Consider the following 17,281-nt stretch of genomic DNA (forward strand, 5'->3'; position numbering starts at 1 on the left):
ATCTGAGCTTTCTGTTCTACCACCCTCAATGCCAGCCAAGTCTTGGGGGAAGGGGGGTCAGGAATGCTTTCCAAAGACACTGAGTCTGTCAGCTGTCTCTCCCCCGGTGTTTCTCCTTCCTGCTGTTCCTCTTCCAATATTTCCCAGCTTTCCCCCTCTGCATCCTCTGAACTATGACCTTCTGCAAACCACTGTTCTAAATCTATGCTCTCCTGTCCCCGGAAAGGTTCAGGAGAAGGGGGCAGCCCCCACCATTCTTCCTCAGTCCAGCCTCTGACAGATATGGGATTACGTGTCCTACTTTACAATGGACTGTTTTTAAAGGCCTACTAGTGGACTGACCTTTATTTGAAGGGCGATAGTCCTATAGCTGAAAAGGTCATATATTTCAAAGTGTTTGCAGTGGGCGTCCCATGTAGGTCTGTTTGTTCTCCCAACCGGGCATTAGCATAGAAAAGAAATCCTACCATACCGCTTCCACCCTGGACAGCATGAGGGGCAGGGCTGTGAATACAGAGGCAGTTCTACCACCTTATTAAGAGGCTGATGCTCTGGCAGGGTCAATATTGAAACCATAAGCATTTGATCCACTGGTAGATTCATAACATACAAAGCTGATTTTAGTTCTCATTGATTATAACCATTTTATTGCATCCATGAATGAGACCAGCTAACTTACAGTATTTGTCTTATTTATAGTTTATTAAGCAACAACAAGAAAATAACAACAACTTGAACATAAAAAGTGTGTGAAGCACATTAATCAAACTTGGTTCTTGTAAAATTGTGAGGAGGGACAGTAGGACAATTTGAACACTAATATGCATCCTAGCAGTTATTTAGAATCTGTTCCCTTTGGGAAAGAAATATGGTAGTATAGAGTATATTGTTATTAAAATTTGGCCTGGCTTTACATGAAAGGATGGGTTAATAAGTTACAAATCTGGGAAGATGCTTCCGCTGACATTTCCATTTATCTCTCAAAGGCAAAAAGTAAGACAAATTGGATGGCTCATACTTGCTTTTTCTGCATCCATTTGGACTAGCGTGTCAAGATGCTTGCTACTCAGGGGTTTAAAATTGATGTTCATTTTTTTCACCTGATGTTCCAAATGGATGCAGAGAAAATGGGAATTAAATGATTGCTCATATTTTTAAACCATCATCCTATAATTTCAGCTGTTCTCAAAAAGAGGATATAAATCTCAGTCTAAAGCTAAAATTTAACAGTCGAGTGCATGGGAGTGGGGAGCAGGCATCATAAGATGACTTGCATTTAGTATGATTTGAGGGGTTTTTTTTAATTAAAAAGGGGTATTAATTACAAATAAAATTCATAGTAGCATTGTGTATCTACCTACAAACTCTCTTTCAAATCTCACCTCTCTGGGTATTATTAATTTGATGGATAATTCTCTTTCCATTTGTTTATGTAGAATTCTTATATCTCACTTTATAGCCCCAAGAGGTTCTCAAGGCAGCTTATAAAAAGTGATCACTATTAAAATAACACTAGTATTATTATTATGTATTATTTAATAAATTTCTATATCACCCTTCATCTGAGGATCACAGGGCAGTTTACAATATAAATATACATAACACAGTAACTAACAAAAACAACACCCCCAGACACACAGTTTAAAAGACCATAGATGGTTTAATTAGCCAAAGGCCTGGGGGGAAAGGAATATAATATCAGACAGAAACCAGGCAGCAAATGCCACCATCCATGTAACTTCTCCAGCCCACAGCCTCAGCTAAATGTGATTTATCAATGTGTTTCGGTTGTACAGTGGTACCTCGGGTTACATATGCTTTAGGTTACATACGCTTCAGGTTACAGACTCCGCTAACCCAGAAATAGTACCTCGGGTTAAGAACTTTGCTTCAGGGTGAGAACAGAAATCATGCTATGGTGGCGCGGCAGCAGCGGGAGGCCCCATTAGCTAAAGTGGTGCTTCAGGTTAAGAACAGTTTCAGGTTAAGTACGGACCTCCGGAATGAATTAAGTACTTAACTCGAGGTACCACTGTATTGTTGAGAAACATGCAATTTTATGTTGGTTTCTATTATCAGATTACTCATGGATCTGGAAAATCTGGATTGATTGTGGGAAAAGTACAGACCACCACTTGGTTGAGGAGGTAGTTTTCTGGATTCCAGCATAAAAACTGAGAGAATGAGCTTTGAATCCACATATAAACCAGATTTCTTCAGGTGGCATTTTTGCCTAATAGGTAACAATAACTTGCCACCAAATTATTTGACTTTTAGGGTGAAACCCAATGCCATCAGGACAGATTTCTGCTCACACAATAAGAGTTCTTCTTCTGCTCCTCCTCATCCTCCTCAGGAACTTTAAGTAAGCCACAACCCACATCTACCCTGGGATCTCTAGTGATACATGTCTGTGCAGACTTTCCAAGTGTCCCTATTTTCCAGGGATGTCCCTGATTTAGGGAAGACACCCCAATTTCTTATTTGATCCCGGAATGTCCCACTTTTTCTTAGGATGTCCCTATTTTCATTGGAGAAATGTTGGCATGTATGGAGTTATCTGACCCCCGAGCTATCTGAAAGCAATCCTGTATAGGGAAGTTTTTTTAATGTTTAATGTTTTATTGTGTTTTTCTATATGTTGGAAGCTGCCCACAGTGGCTGGGGCAACCCAGCAAGATGTATGGGCTATAAATAGTAAAATTATCATTATGGAATGGGATGTCCCTGGTTTCATCGGAGAAATGCTGGAGGGTATGAAACTCATCCTTAGCAATTTTACTTTTAAGCATTCAGAGTTCTTGTTGTTATGCTCTGAATTTTGAACGCTGAACACCCACCTCCCCACCCACTTGCTGGCTGTGTTCCAGAAAGCACAGAGTCAAATTAAAAATAGCTGTAGCGCCAATATGCAACCCAATCTACTGACAGAATAGCCGCCTGCAGATGTGTCTTGTATCAGTGTCCCGACATGCAAGCGCCAAAGCACCTCTCCACAGGTAAGAAATGAGAAATTTTCAGGGCTGTTGAACACCGCACATTTTCACAGTGGATCAAGACAAAACTATTTAGTCCAGGTGCTCCTGTAATTATGTTACATTGGAAAGCTCAATATTGTTCAATGGGCCTCAAACTCTCATGTCTGAGGTACAGAGACAATGGAGCTATCACTAGAATATTGTGCTGCAGACATGGAATAAAATACAGGTCAAACGTAGGTATTTATACTTTTTCTTCTTACTATGTTCCTTAGGAAGATCTAGATGCCAAGGTTTATACTGAGATGTCTCAGTTCCAAAGGAAGATATTGCAAATAACTAAAAGTTAACGATTCACATAGATTATATTGCTATTGTGTGCTATTAGACTTTTAGACAACAAAAAAAGCCAGTAACATTATCTGTACATACCGATAACTATTATTAGAATCATCCTCTGTATGACTCAAAGGGATGCTTGAGAAATTTATTGTTGCAGATTCTGATATGATCTGGTACCCAGTCCAAACTTTCCAGAGTAATGTGCATATCAGAAATTAAGCTACCCATTAGTACTAGAGAAGCTGTTTATTACAATGCATCACCGTTTTAAATTTTAAAAAGAGAAGTGTTTGGTATTTGTGAATATATAACAACAAAATCTCGAATTAATATCCCCTAGATGTGCTCAACAAGAAACCAGCCAAATTCTGTATCAGTTCTGTATTGCAGTAGCTATCACCTTTATTTGTTCTGCTTTACACTTCCTTTAACAGCCTATAAAATGTGCATAACAACAAAATAAAAGTCCACACATTTTATTCTTTGAAGACCATTAATGGTTTAACATCTTCCCATATATATATATATATATATTCTTTGCAAGTGTTTGCCTTAGATTTCCTTTACTTGCCCATTTAGTTAGCACTAACCTCGGTGGTAACTAAAAATAAAAATAACTGCAAGTTATTTCACATGTTTGATTGTATTTTGTGCAGGGGTAATTGACTTATGAATTGGTGTGGAATTCAACTGAATCAGAAACCAACTGTCAGTTAGGCAATTGGATTTTTGAAAGGCTATGTGTAACATTTAAAACAATGGGAAGTTTCTCTATATTCCCCACCCCACCCCTGCTGAAAGCTTCCACATGAAACTACTCTAGGGATGGCTTTACAACTGAAACTGAAACCATTCATAGGATAATGTCAAAAACCTGAGGCACTACTTCTTGGCTAAAGTTGTTGCTATGTGAGTGACAACTTTACAAATTGGCCTCTGAATTGAACTTAATCATGGGTTCATAAAAAAAGAAGCAAGAAAGAATATGAGTTAACTGCTTTGGAAAACACTGTATTGTGATGCTGTGAGCTGCTGCATCCACTTCCAACTTACTTTGTTCCTTGATTCAGAAACTGACCTTCGGGCAAATGTAGGTAAACAAGGAGAAAAGGAGGTCTAGTTAAGGGTGCAGTCAGAGCATCTTTTCTCACCAGGGAATGGGACAAGGATTACAAACCTAGAGTTCCCCCCAAGACACTGACATGACAAGCCTCGTTTTCATCCAGGAGAAGACCCTCTGAGACAAAGATTCTCTACTAGGTTCCTGGGAATCCATGTCATCAGCGTTTGTCCCTGCCACAAGGTACATTTCTGAGCTTTGAGGAATGGGGAGGTGGCAGGAGCAGAAGTGGCCTACAGATAACATACAAGAACACAATGATACATTACATCAGTGTCCTCTGTCAGCCACAAAAGAGCCTTCTCTTCCCCGTGCTAATGGGTGCATTGCTGGTGGCAGTGCTTTAGTTGTGCGTCTTCCCTCTGCAGGTATCATGGGTAATGTCACATGATCGACAGCCTCATTGGGATCATACATGAATTGGTAGGCTCAGACAGAGGAGGAGTATGAAGGAGAAGGGGTGTGCATTGTGGGAACTGGGGTTGACTCCAGTTATTATGGAAGGGGAGTAAGATCACCAGTTCTCCTCCCTGACTCTTCTATAGAGTGTAGAGCCTCACTGAGGTTTGGGAAGGACCTTGACCAGCTGCTGGGAAGGATGAGTAGGAGGCAGCAGGGGAGGGCACAGCCTTGTCACTGATGGCCAGGCACCACCTTTGTAGACTGGTACAGACCCACATGACCAAATAAAAATGCAACAAAGTGAGAGAGTCTCACTAATAAGTTTACTGTGCCACCCCTTTAAAACTTTAACTGGAAAGGCATGGGAATTGTTGGGACATTTCTGTCCAGTTCTGAACTTCTTGCTTGGTTCCTGAATTCTTGACCTCTAATGCTAAGCCTGCTGCTGAGCCTATATTTAGCCATGGCTAAAGAAAGAGCTTTCTCTTACTCATAAATAACAGCCTATGTTGTTATTCTTTAGGTAAGAGGCATGATAGGTAGCCAGATTACAAACTGCCAGGATGTGTTAATTAGGCTGAAGGCCAGGAAGAAAGATTTCTAAACTACTTCACAACAAAAGGTTGACAATGAAGTATGATGAAATATAAAGTACAAAAGGTTAGAAACCCAGTTAGATCAAGACAATAAAACTAGTGCATACAGTGCATACAATTATTACATAAAATGGCCGGATCACACTTCAAGGAAAGTGTAATCTTCCTTACCTAAAAATGTCTTTAATGGACATCTAACTATGAAAATGTTAAGGTCTTTGTGGATGTAAGTTGCTAACTAATTCTATAGGACTGGACCTGCAACACTAAAAGCCCACAAGAGAACATCTTTTTGATGTATTATACATACCGGTATGTAACAGCAAATATCAACTACACTTTATGCCTTGTTTGCTTATGTTTTTGCTTTGCACATTTTTCCAGAGCAACACGGAGATTTCTTGAATCAAGAGACTAGAGACACTTAATATGATTGGAACACTGAGTTTCTTGGACTAAATCACAGTACACCCAGACATTTTGGTGCTGTTGCTTTGGCTTTTTTAGTTGCCAATTTCATTGTTGGCTTCTTTTACTGTGAACCAATTTTGATGAAGCCGGTGGTATATATGTATGAACAGGGATGCACAGCATATTGACATCCGGGGCCATCAGTTTCTATACAGAGCACCCATATGTATAGCTGATGGGTAGCTAATCAAGCAGAGATGTTTTGGATGTTTTGGACTGCAACTCCCACCAGCTTCAGCCAGCATGGTCAATGACAGAGAATGATGGGACTTGTAGTCCTGCCCAACAAATCTGGACTGTGCCATATTGGCTACCTCTGCTTGATCAACTGGATCAGGGACCATGTTTTTATGGCAAAGCTAGCCCTCAAGTGGCACATAAAACACTCATTAATCAGAATTAGAAGTTATTTACATAACATAATTACATGGCTCCAATTTTTTAAATAAAAAAAAATGCTATGAAACTCTCTACTTCAAAAAAAAAAGAGAGAGATTTAAAATACTTTATTAATGGTTTTATACCAAGCACTGTTAAGGGGGAAATATATTTGATTTTCTTAAGTGTGATATAATGTTATATAATTAGCTTCCAATCACAGACAAGGCCCTATTCATCTGGATTAGATGGCATTAGCATAATAGAATTGCTTCTTAAGAAAAAGAAAATGCTGCAAAACACTCAAGGGAGCCTAAATACACCACACAGATATTAATGTAAAATTATAATTAAATTGAAACTATCATAAATTTGCCATACTATCACCATAACATTTCATTAGCCAACATATATTCATTGTAGTGCATGAGCTCAACAAGTTTACACATCACCCGCTACAACAATGCCTTGTTTTTCCTGTAACTTCAAAATTATCTTAGAGATGGAATATAGGGCAAAAAGTTGTGTATTATCTCCTTCGGTATCATCACTCTTCTTACCCAGACTGATGCATACATACAGTGGGACCACAACCTACGCAAACTCCACCTATGTGATCACAGCTTAAGTACCAGTAACGTCTAGGAGATAACCATTGGTCCAATTAATGTACTTTTCAGGGTGTCCTACCCTCTATCTATCTACCTACCTAGATATCCTAGAAGTTACCGGTACTTAAGGTTTTGTTTAAATTGAGCACCATTGCTTTCCTGTCTATTTCCTCCTGAGTTGTTCTTTTATTTTCTTACATAAAGAACTGTAAGAACTTGTTCCCACCAGAGGGGATGCGTCTTCATAACATTTTTAATACAATCAAGATTACCGCAGCATAGTCTCTAATTACGCTAATACTAGCCCTCAGAAGACCTAGTAAATTTACAAAGCAAGCAAGCAAGCAAAAAGGAACTATGGACCAAGATTATAACAGCAGGAATGACAGTTACACAAATGAAACCTTACAAGCTTGGCTCCAGAATGCTGGACTCGAACACTGCTGTCATTTCAAACTTCCAAGAGTGTATTGTTTGGCTTCTACTGACCATTATCACCTTGTGTCTATTTAAATATTGTCTGCATGGGAGATATAAAAATAGTCCACAGAGATCTTTGTGATACTTCAATTTGCAGCTACTCCCATAGCAGTAGCTTGCCATTGGAAGACCACAGAAGAGGCTGGCGGCATCTATTTTGGGAAATGGCTCTGTTGCAATGTTTAACACAATAGGGTCACTGTGTAGCACGAGTACTTTGAGACAGTTTGGATGCCCTCCCCATAATATGAAAATTGGAACAGACAGATGATACGACATCAACTCTCCCATGTTTAATTTTGTGAGGGTGTGATGCAAAATGGAAGCTAAAGTTATGGTTGCTTGAGGATACAAGTAAACACTTCAGCAAGTTTTAACTGTAACTCTTTATTGTGCTTGTACAAAAATAAGATTGTACGGTGGTACCTCGGGTTAAGTACTTAATTCGTTCCGGAGGTCCGTACTTAACCTGAAACTGTTCTTAACCTGAAGCACCACTTTAGCTAATGGGGCCTCCTGCTGCTGCCGCGCCGCCGGAGCACAATTTCTGTTCTCATCCTGAAGCAAAGTTCTTAACCTGAAGAACTATTTCTGGGTTAGCAGAGTCTGTAACCTGAAGCGTATGTAACCCGAGGTACCACTGTACTCTACACAGAATTCTACTATTTGTTGTATTTTGGATAACTTTTTTTAAAAAAACAGTTAAAAAACAGTTCCCTCTAGCAAGCTGGATACTAGAGGCAGGATACAGTTGTCTGGAAACTGATGTATGTCAACTACTTTCAGTCAGGTCTGACTATAGTTTGCTTTTAATTCAGTGGATCACTTGTTATTTTATGATCAAGCATGATAGAAACATTCTTTCACATACCGTATTTTTCGCCCCATGGGACGCACCGCCATAAAGGACGCACCTAGTTTTTTCGGGGGGAAATAAAGAAAAAAATTATTCCCCCCCCAGGCACGGGGCTGGCGCGGGGGAAGCCCGAGCTTCCCCCGACCCCAGCCCCCAGAACAGCCTGCTATCTGCAAGCCTAGGGAGCCGCGCCGGTCTCCCCAGGCTTGCGGACAGCTGTGCGAAGCCCGGGGGCGCTCTTCAGTGCGCCCGAGGCTTCGGAATGCAGGCAGCTCTGCGCAACCCTCCGGAGCCCGGCATGGCTTGGCGCCGGGCTCTGGAGGGTTGCGCAGAGCTTCCTGAAGCCTGGAGAGCGAGAGGGGTCGGTGGGCACCGACCCCTCTCACTCTCCAGGCTTCAGCGAAAGGCTGTATTCGCCCCATAGGACGCACACACATTTCCCCTTCATTTTTGGAGGGGAAAAATTGCGTCCTATAGGGTGAAAAATACGGTAAATACATTTACGTGAAGAATTTTGAGAATGGTAGGGGATTGTATTGGAAAAGGAGATGCTTGCGAGAGATGTAAAATGGACTGTAATGTGGAATTCAATTCCTCTATTTAATTATCCTATATTTTTAATAGAAGACATAGCAACAGAGTTCACACACCTGACTTTACTGCACAGATGAATGAGCCCAGCTAAAATGTCATTCAACTCTGGTTAGGACACATGACATTGATAGATGAAACTGAAAATTGCCAATTCAAGTTGACCCTTTCTTGATAAAACATGGCTGCTTTGAGCACAAGTGAGATAACTACCTAAATTAGTCATCATTAGAGTCCAGCAAACTCTGGGAAGCTTGACTTTCGGCTTTGGCACAAACCTGAACTATTTTTATTTGCTCTTCAAAAATAAAGGGGAGAGGGTGCTTAAGCAATACAAGTTATACCTATTCTATAGATTTATTCCACAAGAGATTTGAGATTTCTTTCTGAAAACTCCTTGGTGTAGTAATCCTATATGGAAATCAACCCCACTTAATTCAGTGAAATTTACTCCAGATAATTTAGGTAATTTATTCCAGGTAATTTACTCCAGAAGGGGACGCGGGTGGCGCTGTGGGTAAAAGCCTCAGCGCCTAGGGCTTGCCGATCGAAAGGTCGGCGGTTCGAATCCCCGCGGCGGGGTGCGCTCCCGCTGCTCGGTCCCAGCGCCTGCCAACCTAGCAGTTCGAAAGCACCCCCGGGGGCAAGTAGATAAATAGGTACCGCTTACCAGCGGGAAGGTAAACGGCGTTCCGTGTGCTGCTCTGGCTCGCCAGATGCAGCTTTGTCACGCTGGCCACGTGACCCGGAAGTGTCTCCGGACAGCGCTGGCCCCCGGCCTATAGATGTGAGATGGGCGCACAAACCCCAGAGTCTGTCAAGACTGGCCCGTTCGGGCAGGGGTACCTTTACCTTTTAATTTACTCCAGGTAATGTATTTAGAATTGTAGCCTAAGATACAATTTTTAAAAACACATTTTCCACTTCTCTTTTCTTTCAGTGGTGAGCATTGTATAAGGGACTGCTCACTTCATTTCTGTATAAGCCAATGAAGCTTCTGCACTATTTTGAGAGCTCTTGATGAGGACCAATAAACATCATTGACTTAGCAGATGATGAATGACTCATAACAAAAGGAACTGGTTTCAGACTGTGCATGACAAATTTCTCTCTCTGGGAGACTCAAATCTAGTCTCGCTAGTTTTAATAGGATTTATCACTGTGCAGACATTACTTTTAGCCATTTTCTGTGCTCATCGGCTATTTACCATTATGGTTTGCTAATACTATTTAGAAAACTATTTGGCTACTACTATTGATCATTTATATGGTACATTTTCTATCTGCATTGCAGTGCTTTCCTCTCCTCATTGTGTCTGCCCCTCCAGAATAATAAGTGTGACGTAGGTTACTATCATTCCTACATTACAGGCAGTGAACAGAATGTGAGTGATGCTTAGCTTGTATGAATTGATTGCATAGACAAAGTTCATTATAATTACATTTACAAAAAGCAAAAAGAAATCCTACACAAAATACTAAAATTAGTGCTGAGTCAGAAATGTCCTGGGCCCCATTCTTAGGTCATGAAAAAGAGAATTCTGGCTTCAGGGAAAGGGGAAAATTGCAATATTAGGGGTGACTGGGTTTGGGAGCTTCTGCTGCAAAGTGGTAAAGGCTTGTTTCTTCACCTTTTCCTTTTTATACATCTTTCAGGTAGTTTCCCCACTGTAACATGTAGTAGCAGCACTCTCACTTGCTGGATCATTTGCAGGGAAACCAAAATGCTTGTTTAAAAAGCTCTTGTACTACCAACTTTATTGTACGCTTGTGAAATATGGACCACTTATAAACACCATCTCCAACTCCTCAAAAGATTCTATCAATGCTGTCTCTGGAAAATTTTACACATCACTTGGGAAGACAGGCAAACTTCCAGGGTACTGGAAGAAGCAAAGATCACCAGTGTTGAAGCAATGATTCTTCAACATCAACTTTGTGGGACTCGTCATGCTGTTTGGATGCCTGATTATCGTCTTCCAAACCAACTACTCTATTCCCAACTCAAGAATGGAAAGCAATATACCGGTGGGCAACAAAGAAGTTTAAAGCCCCTCTCAAGGCAAATCTAAAAAAAAAATGTAACGTAAGTACTGATAACTGGGAAACACTAGCCTGTGAGCACTCCAACTGGAGAACAGACTTTACCAAATGTTTTCATGGACTTTGAAGAAGCACAAACTCAGGGACAAAAAGAGAAATACGCTAAGAGTAAGGCATGTTTGGCAAAGCCTCACTGTGATCAACTCCCACCTGGAAACCTATGTCCCCACTGTGGAAGGATGTGTGGATCCAGAATTGGCCTCCACAATCACTTATGAACTCTCTGTTAAGCCCATTAATGGAAGACACAATCTTACTCGGCTACGAGTGATCAACAAAGAAGAAAGAAGCAGCCCTGATAGTCCACACGATGACTCTTCTGAAAGGGCTTCCCCCCAAGAATCCTGAGAGCTGTAGTTTGTTAAGGATGCTGAGAGTTGTCAGGTGACTTCTATTCCCCTCCCAGAGCTACAATTTTCATAGTGGTTTAAAAATCATCATCATCATCATCATCATCATAATTCTCAATCTCTCTTCACAGATAACTGTGGGTCTCATAACAAGTCTCAGCACCCTTAACCAGCAGGAATCTTGGGAGAAAGCCATGACTTTAAAGTATTATGATACTGCTTTAAATGTATAGTGCAGACAAGCTCAATTTTTACCTCCATGACAAAATATAACATGGGCTGTAAAAACCATGCCTTCACATATGCTAATATTTCTTATCTCCTTGTTTTTGCTATGAAATCTATCAGTGCTTATACTTTCTGATGGATCACAGATAAGGGATGGGTGGAGGAGGTAGACATCTAGCTCTACCTCCTGACTTGTCAGGCTCTGCATCTTGACCTTTGACCTACCAGAATCCATTGGCAGGATGGGTGAGACATGCATAGAGCAATCCTTCTTTTTGAAAGCACCAGGTTCATAGGTGAGCAAGTCCCAAAAGCTAGGAGGAAAACAAAAGTGCTTAAATAAAGCAGCTTGGAAAGTCAGAAAGGGCAACCTTCCATTTCATTCAGTATCAAAAATTTAAATAAATCGTGCCTATAGAAATCCTTTACACAATTTTTGTGACAGACTAAAAAGAATAAGTTAACAGCTGTTATGGCTATAAAATCTTCCTTTATTATTGGTATACTAATCCCAGGAAGACAAATAAGGCTCAGCACATGCCAGGGATGCAGGCCTTCCAATCATAAACGAAAGATACATGGCATCAGTAAGGAAACCTATTGGCTGTGTCAATAATCTTTTATTTAGCAACACATGTTGGTAATGTAAACAGCATGGCACTAGATCCCTTTGGTAAGTTTAAATGCTTGGATGTGCAAAGCAAACAATAAAAGTAAATCTTGTCATGTTTGGTTTCATGGCCCTATAAATATGCAATCAGATGTCGGCACAACAGCTTGTAAGTTAACAATATCAAGTTCCCATTTCCAATAAAATGTGGGAAGCATAATGTGTGATTATTTGCTACTTACATTTCTCCAATCTGATTCTATCTGCTGGAGATCTGCTACAAATAAGGAGACAGGCAGAAATACAAAATCAGCTTTTAAAAACAAAACAAAACTTCAGTTTGTAACTAGGGCATGAAGGTGATAACTTTATCCTGAAGTTTCTTCCTTGCATCTGGAAGAGATGGAAGCTATTCAAATGTTATTTTAACCAGGTCAAAGTAACATATGGAGGATGTGAGTGTCCACTCCTGTCTCCAATGCTCACATCCTCACTTCCCCCACCCCGACCTTCCCAGCTTATAGGGAAGGTCTTAAGTAGCTCTGAAGGGGAATTCCTTGTGCATTCAGGTGCTTAGTAGCATCTAGGTGATCAGAAACCCTGATTGCATGTGGTTCTTGGTCACAGGGAAGGTTCTAGGTTCATTTAGGCAAAGAATCATCTTTCAGACCATTCAATTCAGGAATGAGAGGGCTGAAGCTTGCAGGGATGGGGAGGAATAGAGCAATAGTGCACATTGTACACCTCATCTCTTCTGTGAGTTTCTTTCTTTCAAATGAAATGAAATGTGGGTGGGATTATAATGTGGATTTGTAGCTGGTTGATGACTCTCCATCAGCAAGAGCAGGGTGTCACCGGTTTTGTCCTAGGGCAGGTGTTGTTTAACATCTTTATAAATGATGTCAGTGAAGGTCATCAAGTGTGCAGATGACATCAAAATGGGTAGGATAGCTAATACTTTAGAAGATTTTAAAAAAGATTTAAGATCACCTTGATATTATGGGGAATTGACCAAAGCTAACAATATGATTTTCAACAAAGATAAATGCAATAGTCTACATTTAGGCAGGAAGATGGCTAATACAGCCATCTTGGCTGCTGACAGAGGCTCTGTACCATTTACAAGGTCATCAGGTATAGCAATTCCTATCACTTCTATCTATGCTGGCGAAATCTGATACAAGTAGGAAATGTGGATTTTCTTCCAGATGTTAAAAGGGATGTGACCTGTGACAAAAATGTAGAAGTCCCACAAACGATGCCTGTTAAGGGTCAAAAAATTGCTTCAACCCAATGAACTTTGTTGATAATTTATAATTACATTGCCACACATCTCCTATGCAAAGACAAGTGATAGAAAAATAGGAAGTTCAGAGCTATCAAAAGTGGATGATCCATGACAGTCTAAGTCACAATGAAAACAAAGATAAATTATCTGAAAGAACACAAAATACTGATAGTTAGCTGATTTGCGTCCAGGGAAACTGAATGACAAAATACTCCTCCCAAGGGTTTCAAAACCAATTAAATGTTTGTGCATGCCCTGGAGAATGAAACGATGAGTGGAAGAGAATAAAGAAGGTGACTTAAAAAACAACAACAACCCAACATCTCTCAAAGATATGGTGTGGATTAGAAGACTGGAGGGCTTTAAGTTTACTGCAGTACAAAGTTTTTCTTGCTTTGTGTAGACTTTACTACATTTTGATCATTTTGATCACTTTGTTCCTCTGTTTGTTTCCCATTCCTTTTGGTTTTAGCAATGATTACCCCATAGCTACAATGGTTCCCATCTTTCTCTCTCACACTTGAAGAAGAGAATTAAAATTTCACCTCAAGCATTCATGGTTCCAGAGAATTACTTTCTGTGCAAGAAAACAACAAAGAAAAGACTTTTTTTTACTGAAGACAAGCTTTTATATTTACAGAAATTAAAGTTGCCTTTAGACAATTTGGCATGGAGAGATGGAAGAGGATATGCTAAGCTCATTACCAAAGAAGAAAGCTTCATTAAAATGAATTGTAGCAGCTCAGAAATACATATTTGTTTAACACAATATAGCTTGGTTCTTTCAAAAAGTATTATAGAAATACTGCATTATAGAGGCACAGCCCTGCTCTATTCTCCATGCACTAACCCTACACATGAAGAAGACTCATTACTAGTGCCTTGCAGATGGCAAATATGGGTTCGTCACTAATCACTCTGGAAGGAGGGAGAAAGATCAAGTCTTCTGGAGCCTGGATAACAGAAGTGAAATATTGTTCTATGTGAGGATATGGAAACATCTGTCCTTCATCAAGGAAGAGAAGCTCTTCATGCATTATAACATCCCTTTAAAAAGCACACTCATCTTACCAAGATATAAACCCATATATTTTTATCCCTGAGATTAATTTAAAATGTATTTATAGAGACATCATTTCTTAAAACTTACATTGCTGAAGATACTAAATGTAATTCTTTCCTGTTTAAAAATAATAACCTTATTTGACTCCATGGATGTAATTTCTTATTAAAGTCTGTTGAAAATTCACCATATAAAATTATGAGGAGTTTTCTTTTAAGCACATCTGTTCCATTCATCTTAGAAAGGAAAAATGACTCAGGAGATGAAAGGGGTATCTCTTCTTTATTTCTTTTAGAAAGCACCATATTTTCAAATAGGACAGCTAGGCATACACTAACTTCTCTTTACTCCTAGGTATACAGCATGAGGACAATGCAGCAGAAGAAATTCAAGGGTTCAGAATCCTATTAGCCTGACCATACAATACATTCTTTGACCATCCAGTGACCGAGCACTATAAAAGGTAAAGGTACCCCTGCCTGTACGGGCCAGTCATGTCCGACTCTAGGGTTGTGCGCCCATCTCACTTAAGAGGCCGGGGGCCAGCGCTGTCCGGAGACACTTCCGGGTCACATGGCCAGCGTGACAAAGCTGCTCTGGCAAGCCAGCACCAGCGCAGCACACGGAAACACCAACCGAGCACTATACTGACAACTAAACAGCAGCTACCCTTTGGGAGGGATCAGCAATACAGAATAACCATAGTTTCACTTGAATATCATGGCTAGATTTTCTTCAGCTCACTTAGTGATGGCTAGGATTATTTATTATGGCTAGGATTATTTATTTTTGCTTTTTTTGTTGTTCAACCATTTAGAGACCACTTTATCCTTTGTCTCTAAGCAGTGTACCAGTGTGGTTAAAATGATACAATAAAAGTAAAATTAAATTAGAACTAACCAGAAAATCAGAAAACTTCCTTTATTTATTTCAACAGAAAATGCGATTTTAAAAATTAGTGATGTCACTATGGCTGCAGTCCCTGTCATCTGGGAAGATTTACTGGATCCATTCAGAGGCAGTGTTAGAAGAACATAAACAACATTCTGAACTGTATGGGTCCTAGACCAGACAGTTCTCTATGAGATGAGAAACACACACACACACACAGAGAGAGAGAGAGAGAGAGAGAGAGAGAGAGAGAGAACTTGTGCAGTAAAACTAGGGCTTGTAGTTTCAGAGAAGAACAAATCTCTTCATGGGACATGAGCTGCATTCAGGCAGCACTTTATTCAGACTTCCTTACCTATTCAATTCAAACATTTCATGTGGAATAAAAGCTACCTCTGGAAATTAAGTCAAATCTAGCAGAAGTTTTGCACTTATTTTTGTATTGTTTCAAAAAATAAAAAATAAAAAATCCATTTGCATCCCTGTTAACTTAGAAAATCATGGCAGATTTGCATTGTAATTTTCCCGCAGTTTTCATGATCATGCCACAGCCGCTCATGTAATGAAATTTGGGGTGGTATCCTGGCAAACAGTTATTTCCTGCTGTTTAAAATTTAGCATGACATGGCAGTACATTGATCAAAAAACCATAAATGCATAATACAATGGTACTGCAGCGTAAAAGGAATATTCAGTTTTATGCACGCATGTTCTCTCTTGTGCAGACATGAGTCATGTGTGCCAGAAGCCCTCTTCAGAAGGTTTTCCCAGGATTCTACAATGCACAGGGAGGCTCCACGAGTCTAAGATCTTTCCCACTTCAAACAATAACCCTCTAATTTGTGCAAGATAAAAAGAACTTCTGCCCCCTTTCCATGTTTAGTGTTTAGCACAACTTTAGGATAGCAAAGAGCTGCAAGGTGTCAGATTATCAGCCATTCAGTATTTCTGTTGGTGCCATATGTTCATTTCCAAAATGCTTAGTTAAAAAGAATCATCCTACCTCAGTGATTGCTTTGTTTGCTGTTGTTTTTGCATATATACACACTTGTGTGCCCTCAAAGACTGTTGCATGCACCTTTCTGTTTCCCTTCTTTAAATCTAGAGTCTAAACAGGCTCCAGTGCATTAAGTGAATTCATGACTGCTGTGAGAGAACCTCATAAAAACGTCCCTTCTTTCATGCCATGAGCACCTTTAGGAAACTGATGTCTAATTGCCTTTTTCTAGAAGTCATAAGGCCTGCAAGTGCCAGGCATTTCTGAAAAATCAAACCCTAATTTGCTATTCAATCATTCCTACCAATCTTACCACTTGCCCAGGCAACTTCGAACACTTTCCTCCCTCATACATTTCATATTCCAGTTTATTTCTTTGAAGTTGAATTTCTTGGGCATTCCCCGACAGTGTTTCTAATCTCTCACAGTCTCTTTGAAGTATTTCTCTTCTGGCTAGGTTTTGCTCCTCCATCCAATTTAATATCTTTTTGCAATTTTCTTTATTAGGGCGAACCAGACATTCAGAAGCTCCAGCTCTACAATGAGGTGTGCAAGGTTAGATTATGAGGCTCTGTCAGTAAACACGTTGATGCAACTAAAATATAGTCTTATAGACACCGAGTCTTAAAAAAGACGTAACGTGTTGCTGTCACCAGCAATCTATCACAATTTTACACCATCTTCTTTGATTCCCTGATTTTGCCATTTGTTTTAATGAGAACTTAAGCTCAACAATCGTAATTATTTTTAGGAACATTAATTGCAGATATAGATAAAGTCTGAACAGTAATGAGGTAATCTACACTTGTTTGCTGATGGGTAGGAAAGCAATGAAAACTAATGGGCCACAAGGCTAATGGACACAAATCAAAGAAGCTGCTGTATATGCAGGAAGAGACCTGCACTCATGGAAAAAGTGCCCGATT

The 17,281-nt window shown here is 40.0% G+C and overlaps 1 protein-coding gene across 1 annotated transcript in view; it reads left to right on the forward strand.

Annotated features, from left to right (window-relative positions):
- The window catches only part of LOC309528993 (uncharacterized protein), a 29,363-nt gene extending 14,437 nt beyond the window's left edge, over positions 1-14,926 (forward strand). The window contains exons 5-6 of the mRNA XM_082216708.1: positions 4,547-4,623; positions 14,822-14,926. Of these exons, the coding sequence (XP_082072834.1) occupies positions 4,547-4,623; positions 14,822-14,878 (134 nt within the window). The 3' untranslated portion in view covers positions 14,879-14,926. The remainder of the gene's footprint in view (positions 1-4,546; positions 4,624-14,821) is intronic.
- Positions 14,927-17,281: the final 2,355 nt, after the last annotated feature.

Source organism: Podarcis vaucheri (assembly GCF_965113315.1).
Source record: "Podarcis vaucheri genome assembly, chromosome: 3".
In the NCBI taxonomy this organism is placed as follows: Eukaryota; Metazoa; Chordata; class Lepidosauria; order Squamata; family Lacertidae; genus Podarcis; species Podarcis vaucheri.